We start from the raw sequence: 13391 nt of genomic DNA, 5'->3' as shown, positions 1-13391 counted from the left end.
TTGGCACCTCCATTAAGGGCACTAGCTACTTTTACACCAGGGTGAGCACTAACTCACTGAGTGCTACTCATCTGAAAATGCTGTTGAAAAGGAAAAGGATGGGCCTCCCGAGTGGCGCAGTGGTCTAAGGCACTGCATCGCAGTTGCTAGCAGTGCCACTAGAGATCCTTGTCCCATCGCACTCTAGCGACTCCTGTGGCGGGCTGGGCGCATGCACGCTGACACGGTCGCCATCTGTACGGTGTTTCCTCCGATACATTGGTGTGGCATTGTGTCAAGAAGCAGAGCGGCTTGGTTGCGTCGTGTTTCGGGGGGCGCATGGCTCTCGACCCTCGCCTCTCCCGAATCCGTACGGGAGTTGCAGCGATCAGACAAGACTGTAAGTACCAATTGGATGGCATGAAATTGGGGAGAAAAATGGGTAAAAGTAAAAAAATATATACAAATTTAAACAAAAAATAAAAGGAAAAGGAGAAGATCCAGATAGTGTGCTAGCTTTGGTGCTGGTTTAGCTAGCTAGATAGTTAACGTTAGCTAACGTTATACTGTTTTACTCTGTATAAAACAATTTTTACACATATCTTCACCAATGGTTCGCTAGTTACACAACAACAGGAATACATTTATGAAATGTTCATTAACTTTTAAACTTTCAAAAAATGTTTACATTGGAGTGCTTGTGAATACCTCTCCTCAGTAAACACCACAAAGAGAAAGAGAGAGAGTGGGTTGTGCGTGATGCTGAACTGTTACTGCAGGCCAAACCAATGCATCGCAGACCAATGAAAAGGTTAAGAGGAGAAATTGTGTGTTTCTCTAATGTCCTTACATGCCGTTCTCAACTCTTTTCCCCTTTACCACCAACGGGTCGGCTGCCTCTGGGGATCAGGCGCATTTGGCAGCAGAGGGATCCAATCATAAAATTAGGAGTACTGTGGTGCAAAGCCACATAAAGCCTTTTTTTTTTACAGTGCAGATTGTTTTTCCAATCAATCAAACTCATCATGGTATATTATTGGGGGGGGGGGTCAAATTTACCAGTTTCTACGTCCACCGTCAAGTTACGCGTCTAACGCAAGTAGCCTACAAATTAATTTACTGTTTTGTCACATATCAACTTTTCCCGTGCCTAATTCTCTTTCAAAAAAATAAGAGGACGATATTGTGCCAATTAATTCATAAAATGCCAAATACGTCAGTTAACCTGTTAGGGCTAGGGGGCAGTATTTGCACGGCAGGATAAAAAAAATGTACCCGATTTAATCTGGTTACTAATCCTACCCAGTAACTAGAATATGCATATACTTATTATATATGGATAGAAAACACTCTAAAGTTTCTAAAACTGTTTGAATGGTGTCTGTGAGTATAACAGAACTCATTTGGCAGGCAAAACCCTGAGACATTTTCTGACAGGAAGTGGATACCTGATGTGTTGTATTACCTTTAAACCTATCCCATTGAAAAACACAGGGGCTGAGGAATATTTTGGCACTTCCTATTGCTTCCACTAGATGTCACCAGCCTTTACAAAGTGTTTTGAGTCTTCTGGAGGGAGATCTGACCGAACAAGAGCCATGGAACGATGATGGCCCATTAGACACCTGGCGCGCGAGTTCATGTTGGGTACCCTCGTTCCAATACGTTATAAAAGAGTATGCATTCGTCCACCTTGAATATTATTCATGTTCTGGTTAAAAAAGGCCCTAATGATTTATGCTATACAACGTTTGACATGTTTGAACGAACGTAAATATATTTTTTCCCCTCGTTCATGACGAGAAGTCCGGCTGGCTTAGATCATGTGCTAACAAGACGGAGATTTTTGGACATAAATGATGAGCTTTTTTGAACAAAACTACATTCGTTATGGACCTGTGATACCTGGAAGTGACATCTGATGAAGAGAATCAAAGGTAATGGATTATTTACATAGTATTTTCGATTTTAGATCTCCCCAACATGACGTCTAGTCTGTATCGCAACGCGTATTTTTCTGGGCGCAGTGCTCAGATTATTGCAAAGTGTGATTTCCCAGTAAGGTTATTTTTAAATCTGGCAAGTTGATTGCGTTCAAGAGATGTAAATCTATAATTCTTTAAATGACAATATAATATTTTACCAATGTTTTCTAATTTTAATTATTTAATTTGTGGTGTTGACTTGACTGTCGGTTATTGGAGGGAAACGATTTCCTCAACATCAATGCCATAGTAAAACGCTGTTTTTGGATATAAATATGAACTTGATAGAACTAAAAATGCATGCATTGTCTAACATAATGTCCTAGGAGTGTCATCTGATGGAGATTGTAAAAGGTTAGTGCATCATTTTAGCTGGTTTTATGGTTTTGGTGACCCTGTCTTTGAATTGACAAAACATTACACACAACTCTTGTAAATGTACTGTCCTAACATACTCTAAATTTATGCTTTCGCCGTAAAACCTTTTTGAAATCGTAAAACGTGGTTATATTAAGGAGATGTTTATCTTTCAAAGGGTGTAAAATAGTTGTATGTTTGAAAAAGTTGAATTTTGACATTTATTTGGATTCAAATTTGCCGCTCTTGAAATGCACCTGCTGTTGATGGAGTGCACCACGGGGGGGACGCTAGCGTCCCACCTAGCCCATAGAGGTTAATTAAATATCTGCATAGACTACAATTCATGGTTCTTATTGATATGCATTATTATTTTGGCTTTCTCAGAACTGTAGGCCATTAAGCCAATATTAGGCTTTCCCTAGACAAGCTGAAATATCTTTACGCTAAGAACATGACATTTTGAATTATAATAATTTTCTTCATTAGGTAAAACTAATCCCGTCCGAATTGTCCACTGGAAAAAACGGACATGCTGGGGTAATAATTTCAGAACCGACATACAGTAATACTAGTCCTGAACTAATAGGGCTTTAGACCTACAACATGGTACACACATCCAGTAACTTGAAGGTGTCATGAAAGAATGCTAGATACCCACACATTCATTCTTTCAAAACAACCGGGTGGACCGGAAAAGTCTGCTTTGATACTTGACCTAAACACCAGACTGAGTTCTAAGCTTGAAGGATGCCACAAATGACCATGGCAGTGTACTTCAACTCTACTGAGAGTGTTATAGATAGGTGTTGATTTATCCTAATGATGCTTCTGGTGAGAGGAGTTTTCCCCTGTTTATCCCTTCATCACCAGGTAATGGGGCCTAATGGGTATTGTGTGTGTGTGTGTGTGTTATAGTTAAGAAAGAGTGTGCATCTCTTGTTTAAGATCACATGTCACACACGGGCGCACACAACCCTCCCCACCCACAGACACACTTACTTTAGACCACAGGGACTCTCTGGAGGCCAGGCTGGAGCACGCCGCCACAAACCAGCAGTTTCCCAGCTGGCCCTGGTGCAGGTCGTGCGCACTGATCCCATCCACAAACAGGTGAGGGTCCTCAGAGAGCTCCTACACAGAGAGAAGGAGGGAGAGTGAGAGAGAAGGAAGAAGGGGGAGGCAAGGGAGAGGGAAAGGGAGGGAGAGAGAGTTAGAAAGGTTACATGAGGCCTATCGACCCCCAAAAAATGTGAGGTTCGTCAGTGCGAAAGGGAAGAATGGAAAAAAGAGATTGTTAGGTGAAGATGAAGAGAAAGAGTGAGAGCGCGAGAAAGAGTCAGTAAGAGGAGAAAAAGAGGGAACGATATATGAAAGAGAGAGAAATATGGATAGATGGAGAGAAAAAGGGAGAGGGAAAAAAGAGAGAAAGGGAGGATGAAAGAAAGAGAGAAGACAGATGGATGGAGTGAGTTGCCAGGCCAGGCATGGCCGGGACTCTTTAATTACGGCTCCTAATCGATGGGAATTTAGATGAGGCTCTGCAAAACACTCCACTTCTATCCATCACACACACACACACACACACACACACACACAACATGCCTCTACTGACAGATAGGAGAGAGGGGGAAAGAGAGAGCGAGAGAGAGTTCCAGTGAGTGAGCGGAATGAGGTTAAGAGAGTGAGAGAGAAACTATAGAGAGAGAGAGGGGGAAAGCAAGAGAGCAAGAGAGGAGAGAGAGCCCCTGACCCTGATAAGTCTGTCTCAGGTCTGAGAGGTGTTGTGGTGAATTATGTGGCGACACAAGAGGATTCTACAGGGACACGGATTTATCTGGGCCGCGCCAACCTGAGCCCCACCGGAACAACCTCTTCACACCAGACACAAAACAACCAACAACACACAGACAGCACTAAAACTACCCCACATAGGGCTACAACTTCCCCAGACCTACAACAGAGACAGACAGCACTAAAACTACCACAGACCTACAACACACATACAGACAGCATTAAAACTACCCCACATAGAGCTACAACTACCCCCGACCTACAACACAGAGACAGACAGCACTCAAACTAACCCAAGGTACTAGACTGGTTCTGCTTTAGCTGTGATAACAGTTGCATGGTTGAAGAGCAGGCCTTTAAGCAATATTGCTAACTATTAACTAGAAAATACTGTAGCTTTCTTAATTTGGGTCCTGGGATCCAGGCAAATACAGGAGTGGGCTAAAGCAGAGAAGACCTGAGTATTGACATGCAGGCTACTAAAATTCCTTAGAGGATCCCAATAAGGATCTGCAGTCAATAGTGATAGGTGGGAGACTGCATGAATAATGTGGTGGGATATCTTTGAGGCTGCGTCCGAAAGGGCACCCTATTCCCTATATAGTGCACTACTTTTGACCAGGACCCATAGAGCTCTCGTCTGCCTTAGTGCACTATATAAGGGACAGGTAGCCTTTCAGACACACCCCGAGTCTATGTGGACACTGATACGTGTGACGTGCGTGTGTGTTATTATCTACCTCTCTCTTCGGGGGGGTTTCTCACCCACCAAGTGTGAGGCAATTGTTATTTTCAGCCGGTGTGTGTGTGTGTGTGTGTGTGTGTGTGTGTGTAGGGACTTTACCCACCAACAATGTGCGAACAGATCCCTGGTGCCGTGGTTCTGACATCCTACTCCATCTCCTAGCATCCCTCTCTTTCTCCCCCCGACCCTCCTCCTCCCTCTGCCTCCCTCATATAGTGGCTTGGAAAAGTATTCACCCCCACTTGGCATTTTTCCTATTTTGTTGCCTTACAACCTGGAATTAAAATTGATTTTTGGCGGGGTTGTATCATTTGAGTTACACAACATGCCTACCACTTTGAAGATGCAAAATATATTTTTTTTGTGAAACAAAGAATAACACAAAAAAAACAGAAAACTTGAGCATGCATAACTATTCTCCCCCCCAAAGTCAATACTTGGTAGAGCCACCTTTTGCAGCAATTACAGCTGCAAGTCTCTTGGGGTTTGTCTCTATAAGCTTGGCACAACTGGGATTTTGGTCCATTCTTCAAGGCAAAACTGCTCCAGCTCCTTCAAGTTGGATGGGTTCCGCTGGTGTACAGCAATCTTTAAGTCATACCACAGATTCTCAATTGGATTGAGATCTGGGCTTTGACAAGGCCATTCCAAGACATTTAAATGTTTCCTCATAAACCACTCAAGTGTTGCTTTAGCAGTATGCTTAGGGTCATTGTACTGCTGGAAGGTGAACCTCAGTCCCAGTCTCAAATCTATGGAAGACTGAAACAGGTTTCCCTCAAGAATTTCCCTGTGTTTAGCGCCATCCATTATTCCTTCAATTCTGACCAGTTTCCCAATCCCTGCCGATGAAAAACATCCCCCCGGCATGATGCTGCCACCACCATGCTTCACTGTGGGGATGGTGTTCTCAGGGTGATGGGAGGTGTTGGGTTTGCGCAAGGCATAGCGTTTTCCTTAATGGCCAAAAAGCTCAATTTGAGTCTCATCTGAGCAGAGTACGTTCTTCCATATGTTTGGGGAGTCTCCCACATGCCTTTTGGCGAACACCAAATGTGTTTGCTTATTTTTTTCTTTAAGCAAAGGCTTTTTTTCTGGCCACTCTTCCATAAAGCCCAGCTCTGTGGAGTGTACGGCTTAAAGTGGTCCTATGGACAGATACTCCAATCTCACGCTGTGGAGCTTTGCAGCTCCTTCAGGGTTATCTCTGATCTCTTTGTTGCCTCTCTGATTAATGCCCTCCTTGCCTGGTCTGTGAGTTATGGTGGGTGGCCCTCTCTTGGCAGGTTTGTTGTGGTGCCATATTCTCTCCATTTTTTATAATGGATTTAATGTTGCTCCGTGGGATGTTCAAAGTTTTGGATATTTTTTTTATAACTCAACCCTGATCTGTACTTCTCCACAACGTTGTCCCTGACCTGTTTGGAGAGATCCTTGGTCTTCATGGTGCCGCTTGCTTGGTGGTGCCCCTTGCTTAGTGGTGTTGCAGACTCTGGGGCCTTTCAGAACAGGTGTGTATATATACTGAGATCATGTGACACTTAAATAAAGTCCACCTGTGTGCAATCTAACCAATTATGTGACTTCTGAAGACAATTGGTTGCACCAGATCTTATTTAGGGGCTTCCTAGCAAAGGTGGTGAAGACATATGCACGCATCACTTTTCATTTTGAAATCTTTTGAAACAAATTTTTTATTTCACTTCACCAATTTGGACTATTTTGTGTATGTCTATTACATGAACTCCAAATAAAAATCTATTTAAATTACAGGTTGTAATGCAACAAAATAGGAAAAACACCAAGGGGATTGAATCTTTTTGCAAGGCACTGTATTAGCAAAAGTCTGGGAGTTTGTCATTCTTAGGTAACCCTCCATTATGGATGCTAGAGAGTCTGAAATAAACATTTAAAATCATAAAGATGTCTTCATGGTAATCTATCATAACACATTTGTTGTCATTTGGAATGCTTTAAAATGTCAGCAGAAGGCATAGTACTTTAGGATTGCATAATCACAGGTAGGCTGAATAGTATACACAGCCAGGCACCACACCCTAACAGATACTTTATCTTAATATATACACTGAGTATACCAAACATTAGGAGCACCTTCCTAATATTACGATATGAGGCTGTGCATTATCATGCTGAAAACATGAGGTGATGGCGGCGGATGAATGGCACGACAATGGGCCTCAGGATCTCATCACGGTATCGCTGTGCATTCAAATTTCCATCGATAAAATGCAATTCTGTTCATTGTCTGTAGTTTATGCCTGCCCATACCATAACCCCACCGCCACCATGGGGCACTCTGTTCACAACGTTGACATGAGCAAATCGCTAACCCACACTACTCCATACACGTGGTCTGCGGTTGTTAGACCAGTTGGACGTACTGCCAAATTCTCTAAAACGTTGTTGGAGGCGGCTTATGGTAAAGAAATGAACATTAAATTATCTGGCATCAGCTCTGGTGGACATTCCTGCAGTCAGCATACCAATCACAAGCTCCCTCAACTTGAGACATCTGTGGCATTGTGTTGTGTGACAAAACTGCACATTTTAGAGTGGTATTTTATTGTGCCCAGTACAAGTTGCACCTATATAATGATCATGCTGTTTAATCAGCTTCTTGATATGCCACACCTGTCAGGTGGATGGATTATCTTGGCAAAGGAAAAATGCTCACTAACAGGGATGTAAACAAATTTGTACACTACATGAGAGAAATATGCTCTTTGTGCGTATGGAAAATGTCTCAGATCTTTTTATTTCAGCTCAAGAAACCAAGACTTTCTGTACATGTTGCGTTTATATTTTTTGTTCAGTGTAGTACTGCCATATATGACAAATGCATTTCAGCATATATTTTCCAAGAGAATCTTAGCTAGAGCACCTCATTTCCCAGATAAACAATTGCATCAGTAAAGTTCTGAAGAATACATCTCAAAGCAAGCACACACAATATGGTGAATGCATCCATTATGGATGTTACGCTGACGATGAAAAGGTGAGAAACCAAATACAGACCATATAAAACCTTGATGAAAGTTAGCTTTACAGAGAACGTTTCAAGATGATCCGATGTAAGGTGCATGTTTTACAAAAACGTTTAATAAAAAAACGTTACCGATGTTACATTGCCTGTCCCAGTCACCCCCCTATCTTTACAAGACCGCCGATCAATACAGCTCAATACCGCTGTACTGAAATGGGTTTAGATGAGGTCGTAAATACAGTTCAACGTTGACTCTGAAGTGTCGGCTGGTGGTGAGAGATGGATGGAGAAATGGACTTAAGATGAGAGAGAGGGAGAAAGTGTGTGCGCAGTGCATGCATGTGTGCACGTGTGTGTCTGTGTCCACACCATACCCAAGGTCAGTAATTTGCTGATGCAGATGAAAGCAGGTTGCTGTAAAAGCCAACTTTTCATCAGTGGAGAGGAGAACCCCACCACTGCACTGCCACTGCAGAGTCCCCATTAGATGCACATTTTCTGTGCATGTGCTGCCATAGAAATATAATGAATAGAACGGGTGTCCCCATTCAAGTCGATGACGGCATAATGGGTGGACTGGCGGCCATTGCGAGTGTACCCATAGGAGCAAAGCAGGAAGTAAAAACAGGAAGTGTACCTACCCATCAATATGGGCCGTGATTTGTTGATTGAACGGGCATTACAAAAAATACATTCCATTGCATTAGCCACCCCAGCTAGCACATTTGGTTCTTTGGAAGCTGTGGGAATGTCCATTTTTGGTTTCCATAGGTTCAGGGAACGAGACCATAAGTTTCCTGACCGGTAAAACTGAACGTGTTTTTTTAACGTTCTGAGAACGGAAGTGAAAATTTCGCCTGTCTGGGAACATACATTTTTGGGTTGCAGGAAGCTTCTAAAACCGTTTTATTATGATTCCCTGAAAGTTTTCTGCTAGCTTATTTTGAACTCAAAGCACAGATAGAACACATGGAAATTCATTTGCTTAGGCATTAATCATACAAACACATACATTTCTTATTATAAACAGTGGTTCGAGCTCTAAATGCTGATTGGCTGACAACCGTGGTATATCAGACCGTATACAACGGGTATGACAAAACATGTATTTTTACTGCTCTAATGACAATGGTAACCCGTTTACAATAGCAATAAGGCACCTCGGGGGTTTGTGATATATTGCCAATGTACCACGGTTAAGGGTTGTATGAAGGCACTTCACGTTGCATCTTGCCTAAGAACAGCTCGTAGCCGTGGTACATTGGCCATATAGCACACCCCCTGGGGCCTTATTGCTTAATTGTGGCACGGCGTCAGTGAGATTCAAACCGATCATCTTCTGTTCTCTATCCATGGAATTACTTCACTACGCCTCCAGGATGGAGCTAGCATGCAATGTTTTTTTTTAACTCAGAAAGCTGTTCATTTCAGTCTATGCAAACAAACCCCATTTCAAAACAAAAATAAGCACTCATTAAGATCAGATGTGGCCAATTAGTGGGCGCGGCTAACACACGGAATGTATATATTTTTAATAACATTCTTAGAACATTCTCTGACCGTTACTACATTCTTGTGGTTTTTAATGGAAATTTTTGTTAACATTGAGAATGGAATGTATTATTATTTTTAAATAACATTCTCAGAATGTTCTCTGAACATTACACAACAATTTGAGACCATGACTTTAAATAGAACCATGAGGAAACCTGTAGGAAACGTTATGCTGATGTATTGAACTTCCCACAGAAAAACATTGTTTAACGTTCTCTGAACTATTTGAGAACATTCCCAATGTCGAAGCAGCTGAAGAACGTTCCTAGGACATTACCAAAATGTTAATTAAATGTAACCATGTTTGAACTTTAAGGAAACGTTCTGTTAAAATAATGAAGTAATGTTTTTTTGTCAAGTTCCTTAAATGTGCTGAGAATGTTTCAAAGCAACTATCCTACATCATTCCCAGAAAGGTGTTGAAGGTTGTGTGCAAAATAACCATAGGACAACCACAATCTAACCTAGCTCTAAGAAACATATGGTTCTCAGAACATTATGTGCTAGCTGGAACAGGCTATTTTACAGAGGAGTATGTTCACTTCCAATATTCACCCCCAATATCTGTTGGGTGGATTGGTCCGGCTGTAAAAAAAAATAAAAAATTGCCTACTGATCTGTCTGTCTCCCTACAGGGTAAGAAATAACGGTGTCATGGCTAATGCTGGCGATGGCTAACAAAATAATTTACCTTGTACTGAAGAGCTGCCACTCCGCTTCATAGTACCTCTGTGACCAAATCAGTTGCCGCCCTGCAGCCAGAGTCATAGCACCAGGCTAGTCGATGACGGTCAGACTAGATCAATAAAACTGCCACAACGATCAGGGAGCTCATTTAGCCCAGATAGGTTTGGCTTGGGAGGACAGCGAACCGAGCCCAGATAAATGGGCTCTGTGTTTTTATTGCTTGTCAGTCATGTCATAGATAACCACAACTAATCTGTAGGCCAGAGTGGATGTAGTAGGGAGAGAAGGCTGAGAGGGATTGCAGTAGAGAGCCGAGAGCAGAGAGAGACGAGAGAGACAGAGAACCGAGAGGGGAGAGAGAGAAGGGAGAGAGAGAGGAGCATTTTATAGAGGCCTCTTATTTATGCCTGCATGCTCCGCTGTCTTGAGGCCATAAACATATCCAAGTGCCGTTTAAAAAACGTTGCACTAAATGCTGTTTGTACTTTAATATATTGTTTGTGACCAACTTGTTATTTAGTTTTGTCATTTTTTAATCGGGGGGGGGTTACAGGTACAAAACAATCAAAGACATGCATACAAAGATAACCCCAACCCATCCCACCCAGCAACCGAAGGTGATTATCAGTCGCCCTCCCACGCATCCATCCGAGTCTCCCCATACATTCCCCCCAATCCCCTAGCCCTCCCCATTCTAGCAGATACCCATAGACTTAGAGGTCATTGCGCTAACGCTAGTTAGCGTTGGCTCACAAAACTACCTGTAACTTCCTTCATACTTGACACCGAGACATAAAAATGGTATCCACGGGTTCCTCTGACTCTGGGGAAGTTCATCTGACTAATTGCCAAAATCACAAAGTATCCTTTTAAATACAGTCTGTAAACAAACTGAAAATGTATAAGTTGATGTTTCGGATGTGTACTCTAATGACTCACTCACTTTTAACCCACCTCTTCTCACTATCTGTTACACATTAAAACCGTAAAATTACAACTGCTTGAAGTATTGGGGAAGACATTTCAGACCATTAGCATCTTGCCTTAATACCTGAATACTGAAATACCTCAACTGAAATTGCCTGAAATAACTGAAATTGACCACGGAGAACGAGAAACACAAAGAAGCATCAAAACCATCAAAAGAAAAACAACCACCATAAATGAGAAAAAAAAATGAATGAGAAATGCGATGACAACAAAGGAAGATTGTGAGTGGAACGGCTACTGTCATGGCTAATGGATGCCGTGCCGCACCACACTTCCCATTTCTAGCTGCTCCGAGACTCTGGAATAAGCAGCGCTTTGGTCAGGAAGAGAGGAGAGAAGTGGGGGAGAAGGGTTTGGGAAGGAGGAGAGGGGGAGGAGTAATTTACTTGGACACTTCCTAACACTTTGTCTGGCCATAGGCACCAGCCGTTAGCCGCTACAAGACAGTGCTTCTGTTTAGCATGTGTTGGTTTGGTGCCTCTGTGGGAAAGTCTGAGTGTGTGTGTGTGTGTGTGTGTGTGGATGTAAACACACACACACACACACACACACACACACACACACACACACACACCACACACTAGTAGACTACAGTCAGTGTACTTGGCAAGACAGATGTCTTTGGTATTCTGAGTGACTGCTACTATATATTGGTGCCGAGGACTGGTCTAGTGGTAGTGCTGCCGGCCCCAGACCACACATTACCCCTAGAGGCAGGGGTTTGATCCACAACTGTACCACTTTCTGAGTTGTATCCCTCTCCTTCATGTCCTCATCTCAGTTTACTTCTACCCTGTATCAATCTATAAAAACAACAAACCTTCACAAAAAATACCATATTGGTTGTCATATTTCAGCAACTTTCGTCTCCTTTTTCACAGTTCTAGTCTGTGGTTTCACACAGGAAGTGAGGCTGTGTGTGTTTGTGTGTTAAGCGGTTAAAAATTTGCATGAGCTAAACAAACTAATGTGCAATGCATTGGAAAGATGTTTATTCAATGTACAGTACCATTCAAAAGTTTGAACACACCTACTCATTCCAGGATTTTTCTTTATTTTCACTATTTTCTACTTTGTAGAATAATAGTGAAGACATCAAAACGCTGAAATAACACATATGGAATCATGTAGTAACCAAAAAAAGTGTTAAACAAATCAAAATAGATTTTAAATTCTTTAAAGTAGCCACCCTTTGCCTTGATGGAATGCTTTTCCAACAGTCTTGAAGGAGTTCCCACATATATTTTTTTTTATTTAACTTTTATTTAACTAGGCAAGTCAGTTAAGAACAAATTCTTATTTACAATGACAGCCTACCCCGGCCAAACCCGGTCGACGCTGGGTCAATTGTGCACCGCCATATGGGACTCCCAATCACAGCCGGATGTGATGCAGCCTGGATACTCTGCGTCTCACAAAGACACGGCGGTTCGAACCAAAAATCTCAAATTTGGACTCATCAGACCAAAGGACAGATTTCCACCGGTCTAATGTCCATTGCTCGTGTTTCTTGGCCCAAGCAAGTCTCTCTTCTTACTGGTTTCCTTTAGTAGTGGTTTCTTTGCAGCAATTCGACCATGAAAGCCTGATTCACGCAGTCTCCTCTGAACAGTTGATGTTGAGATGTGTCTGTTACTTGAACTCTGTGAAGCATTTATTGGGCTGCAATTTCTGAGGCTGGTAACTCTAATGAACTTATTCTCTGCAGCAGAAGTAACTCTGGGTCTTCCTTTCCTGTGGAGGTCCTCATGAGAGCAAGTTTCATCATAGCGCTTGGTTTTTGTGACTGCACTTGAAGAAACGTTCAAAGTTCTTCAAATTTTCCAGATTGACTGACCTTCATGTCTTAAAGTAATGATGGACTGTTGTTTCTTTTTGTTATTTGAGCTGTTCTTGCCATAATATGGACTTGGTCTTTTACCAAATAGGGCTATCTTCTGTATACCACCCATACATTGTCACAACACAACTTATTGGCTCAAACGCATTAAGAAGGAAAGAAATTTCACGAATGGACTTTTAACAAGGCACACTTGTTAACTGAAATACATTCCAGGTGACTACCTCATGAAGCTGGTTGAGAGAATGCCAAGAGTGTGCAAAGCTGTCATCTGTAAATTGGATAGATTTATTGATGGGACAAACAAACAAAAGGCTTACATTTCGGCATAAATCGCCTTCATCAAAGCCTTCAGTAGGACCCTGTCCAAATCATCAGATCCTTGAATATGTCCCTTACCAAATAAACCATGAATAAAATCAGCTTTAAAAATATTTTTTATATTAGTGTAAGAAG

General features: G+C 42.1%; 1 protein-coding gene across 1 annotated transcript in view; it reads right to left on the bottom strand.

Moving 5' to 3' along the window:
* The window catches only part of LOC106567584 (calpain-5), a 62616-nt gene that overhangs the window by 23237 nt on the left and 25988 nt on the right, over positions 1-13391 (bottom strand). Inside the window, exon 3 of the mRNA XM_014137084.2 lies at positions 3324-3455. Within this exon, the coding sequence (XP_013992559.1) occupies positions 3324-3455 (132 nt within the window). The remainder of the gene's footprint in view (positions 1-3323; positions 3456-13391) is intronic.

This window comes from Salmo salar, chromosome ssa13, assembly GCF_905237065.1.
Source record: "Salmo salar chromosome ssa13, Ssal_v3.1, whole genome shotgun sequence".
In the NCBI taxonomy this organism is placed as follows: Eukaryota; Metazoa; Chordata; class Actinopteri; order Salmoniformes; family Salmonidae; genus Salmo; species Salmo salar.
This window is presented reverse-complemented; position numbering and strand designations above follow the sequence as displayed.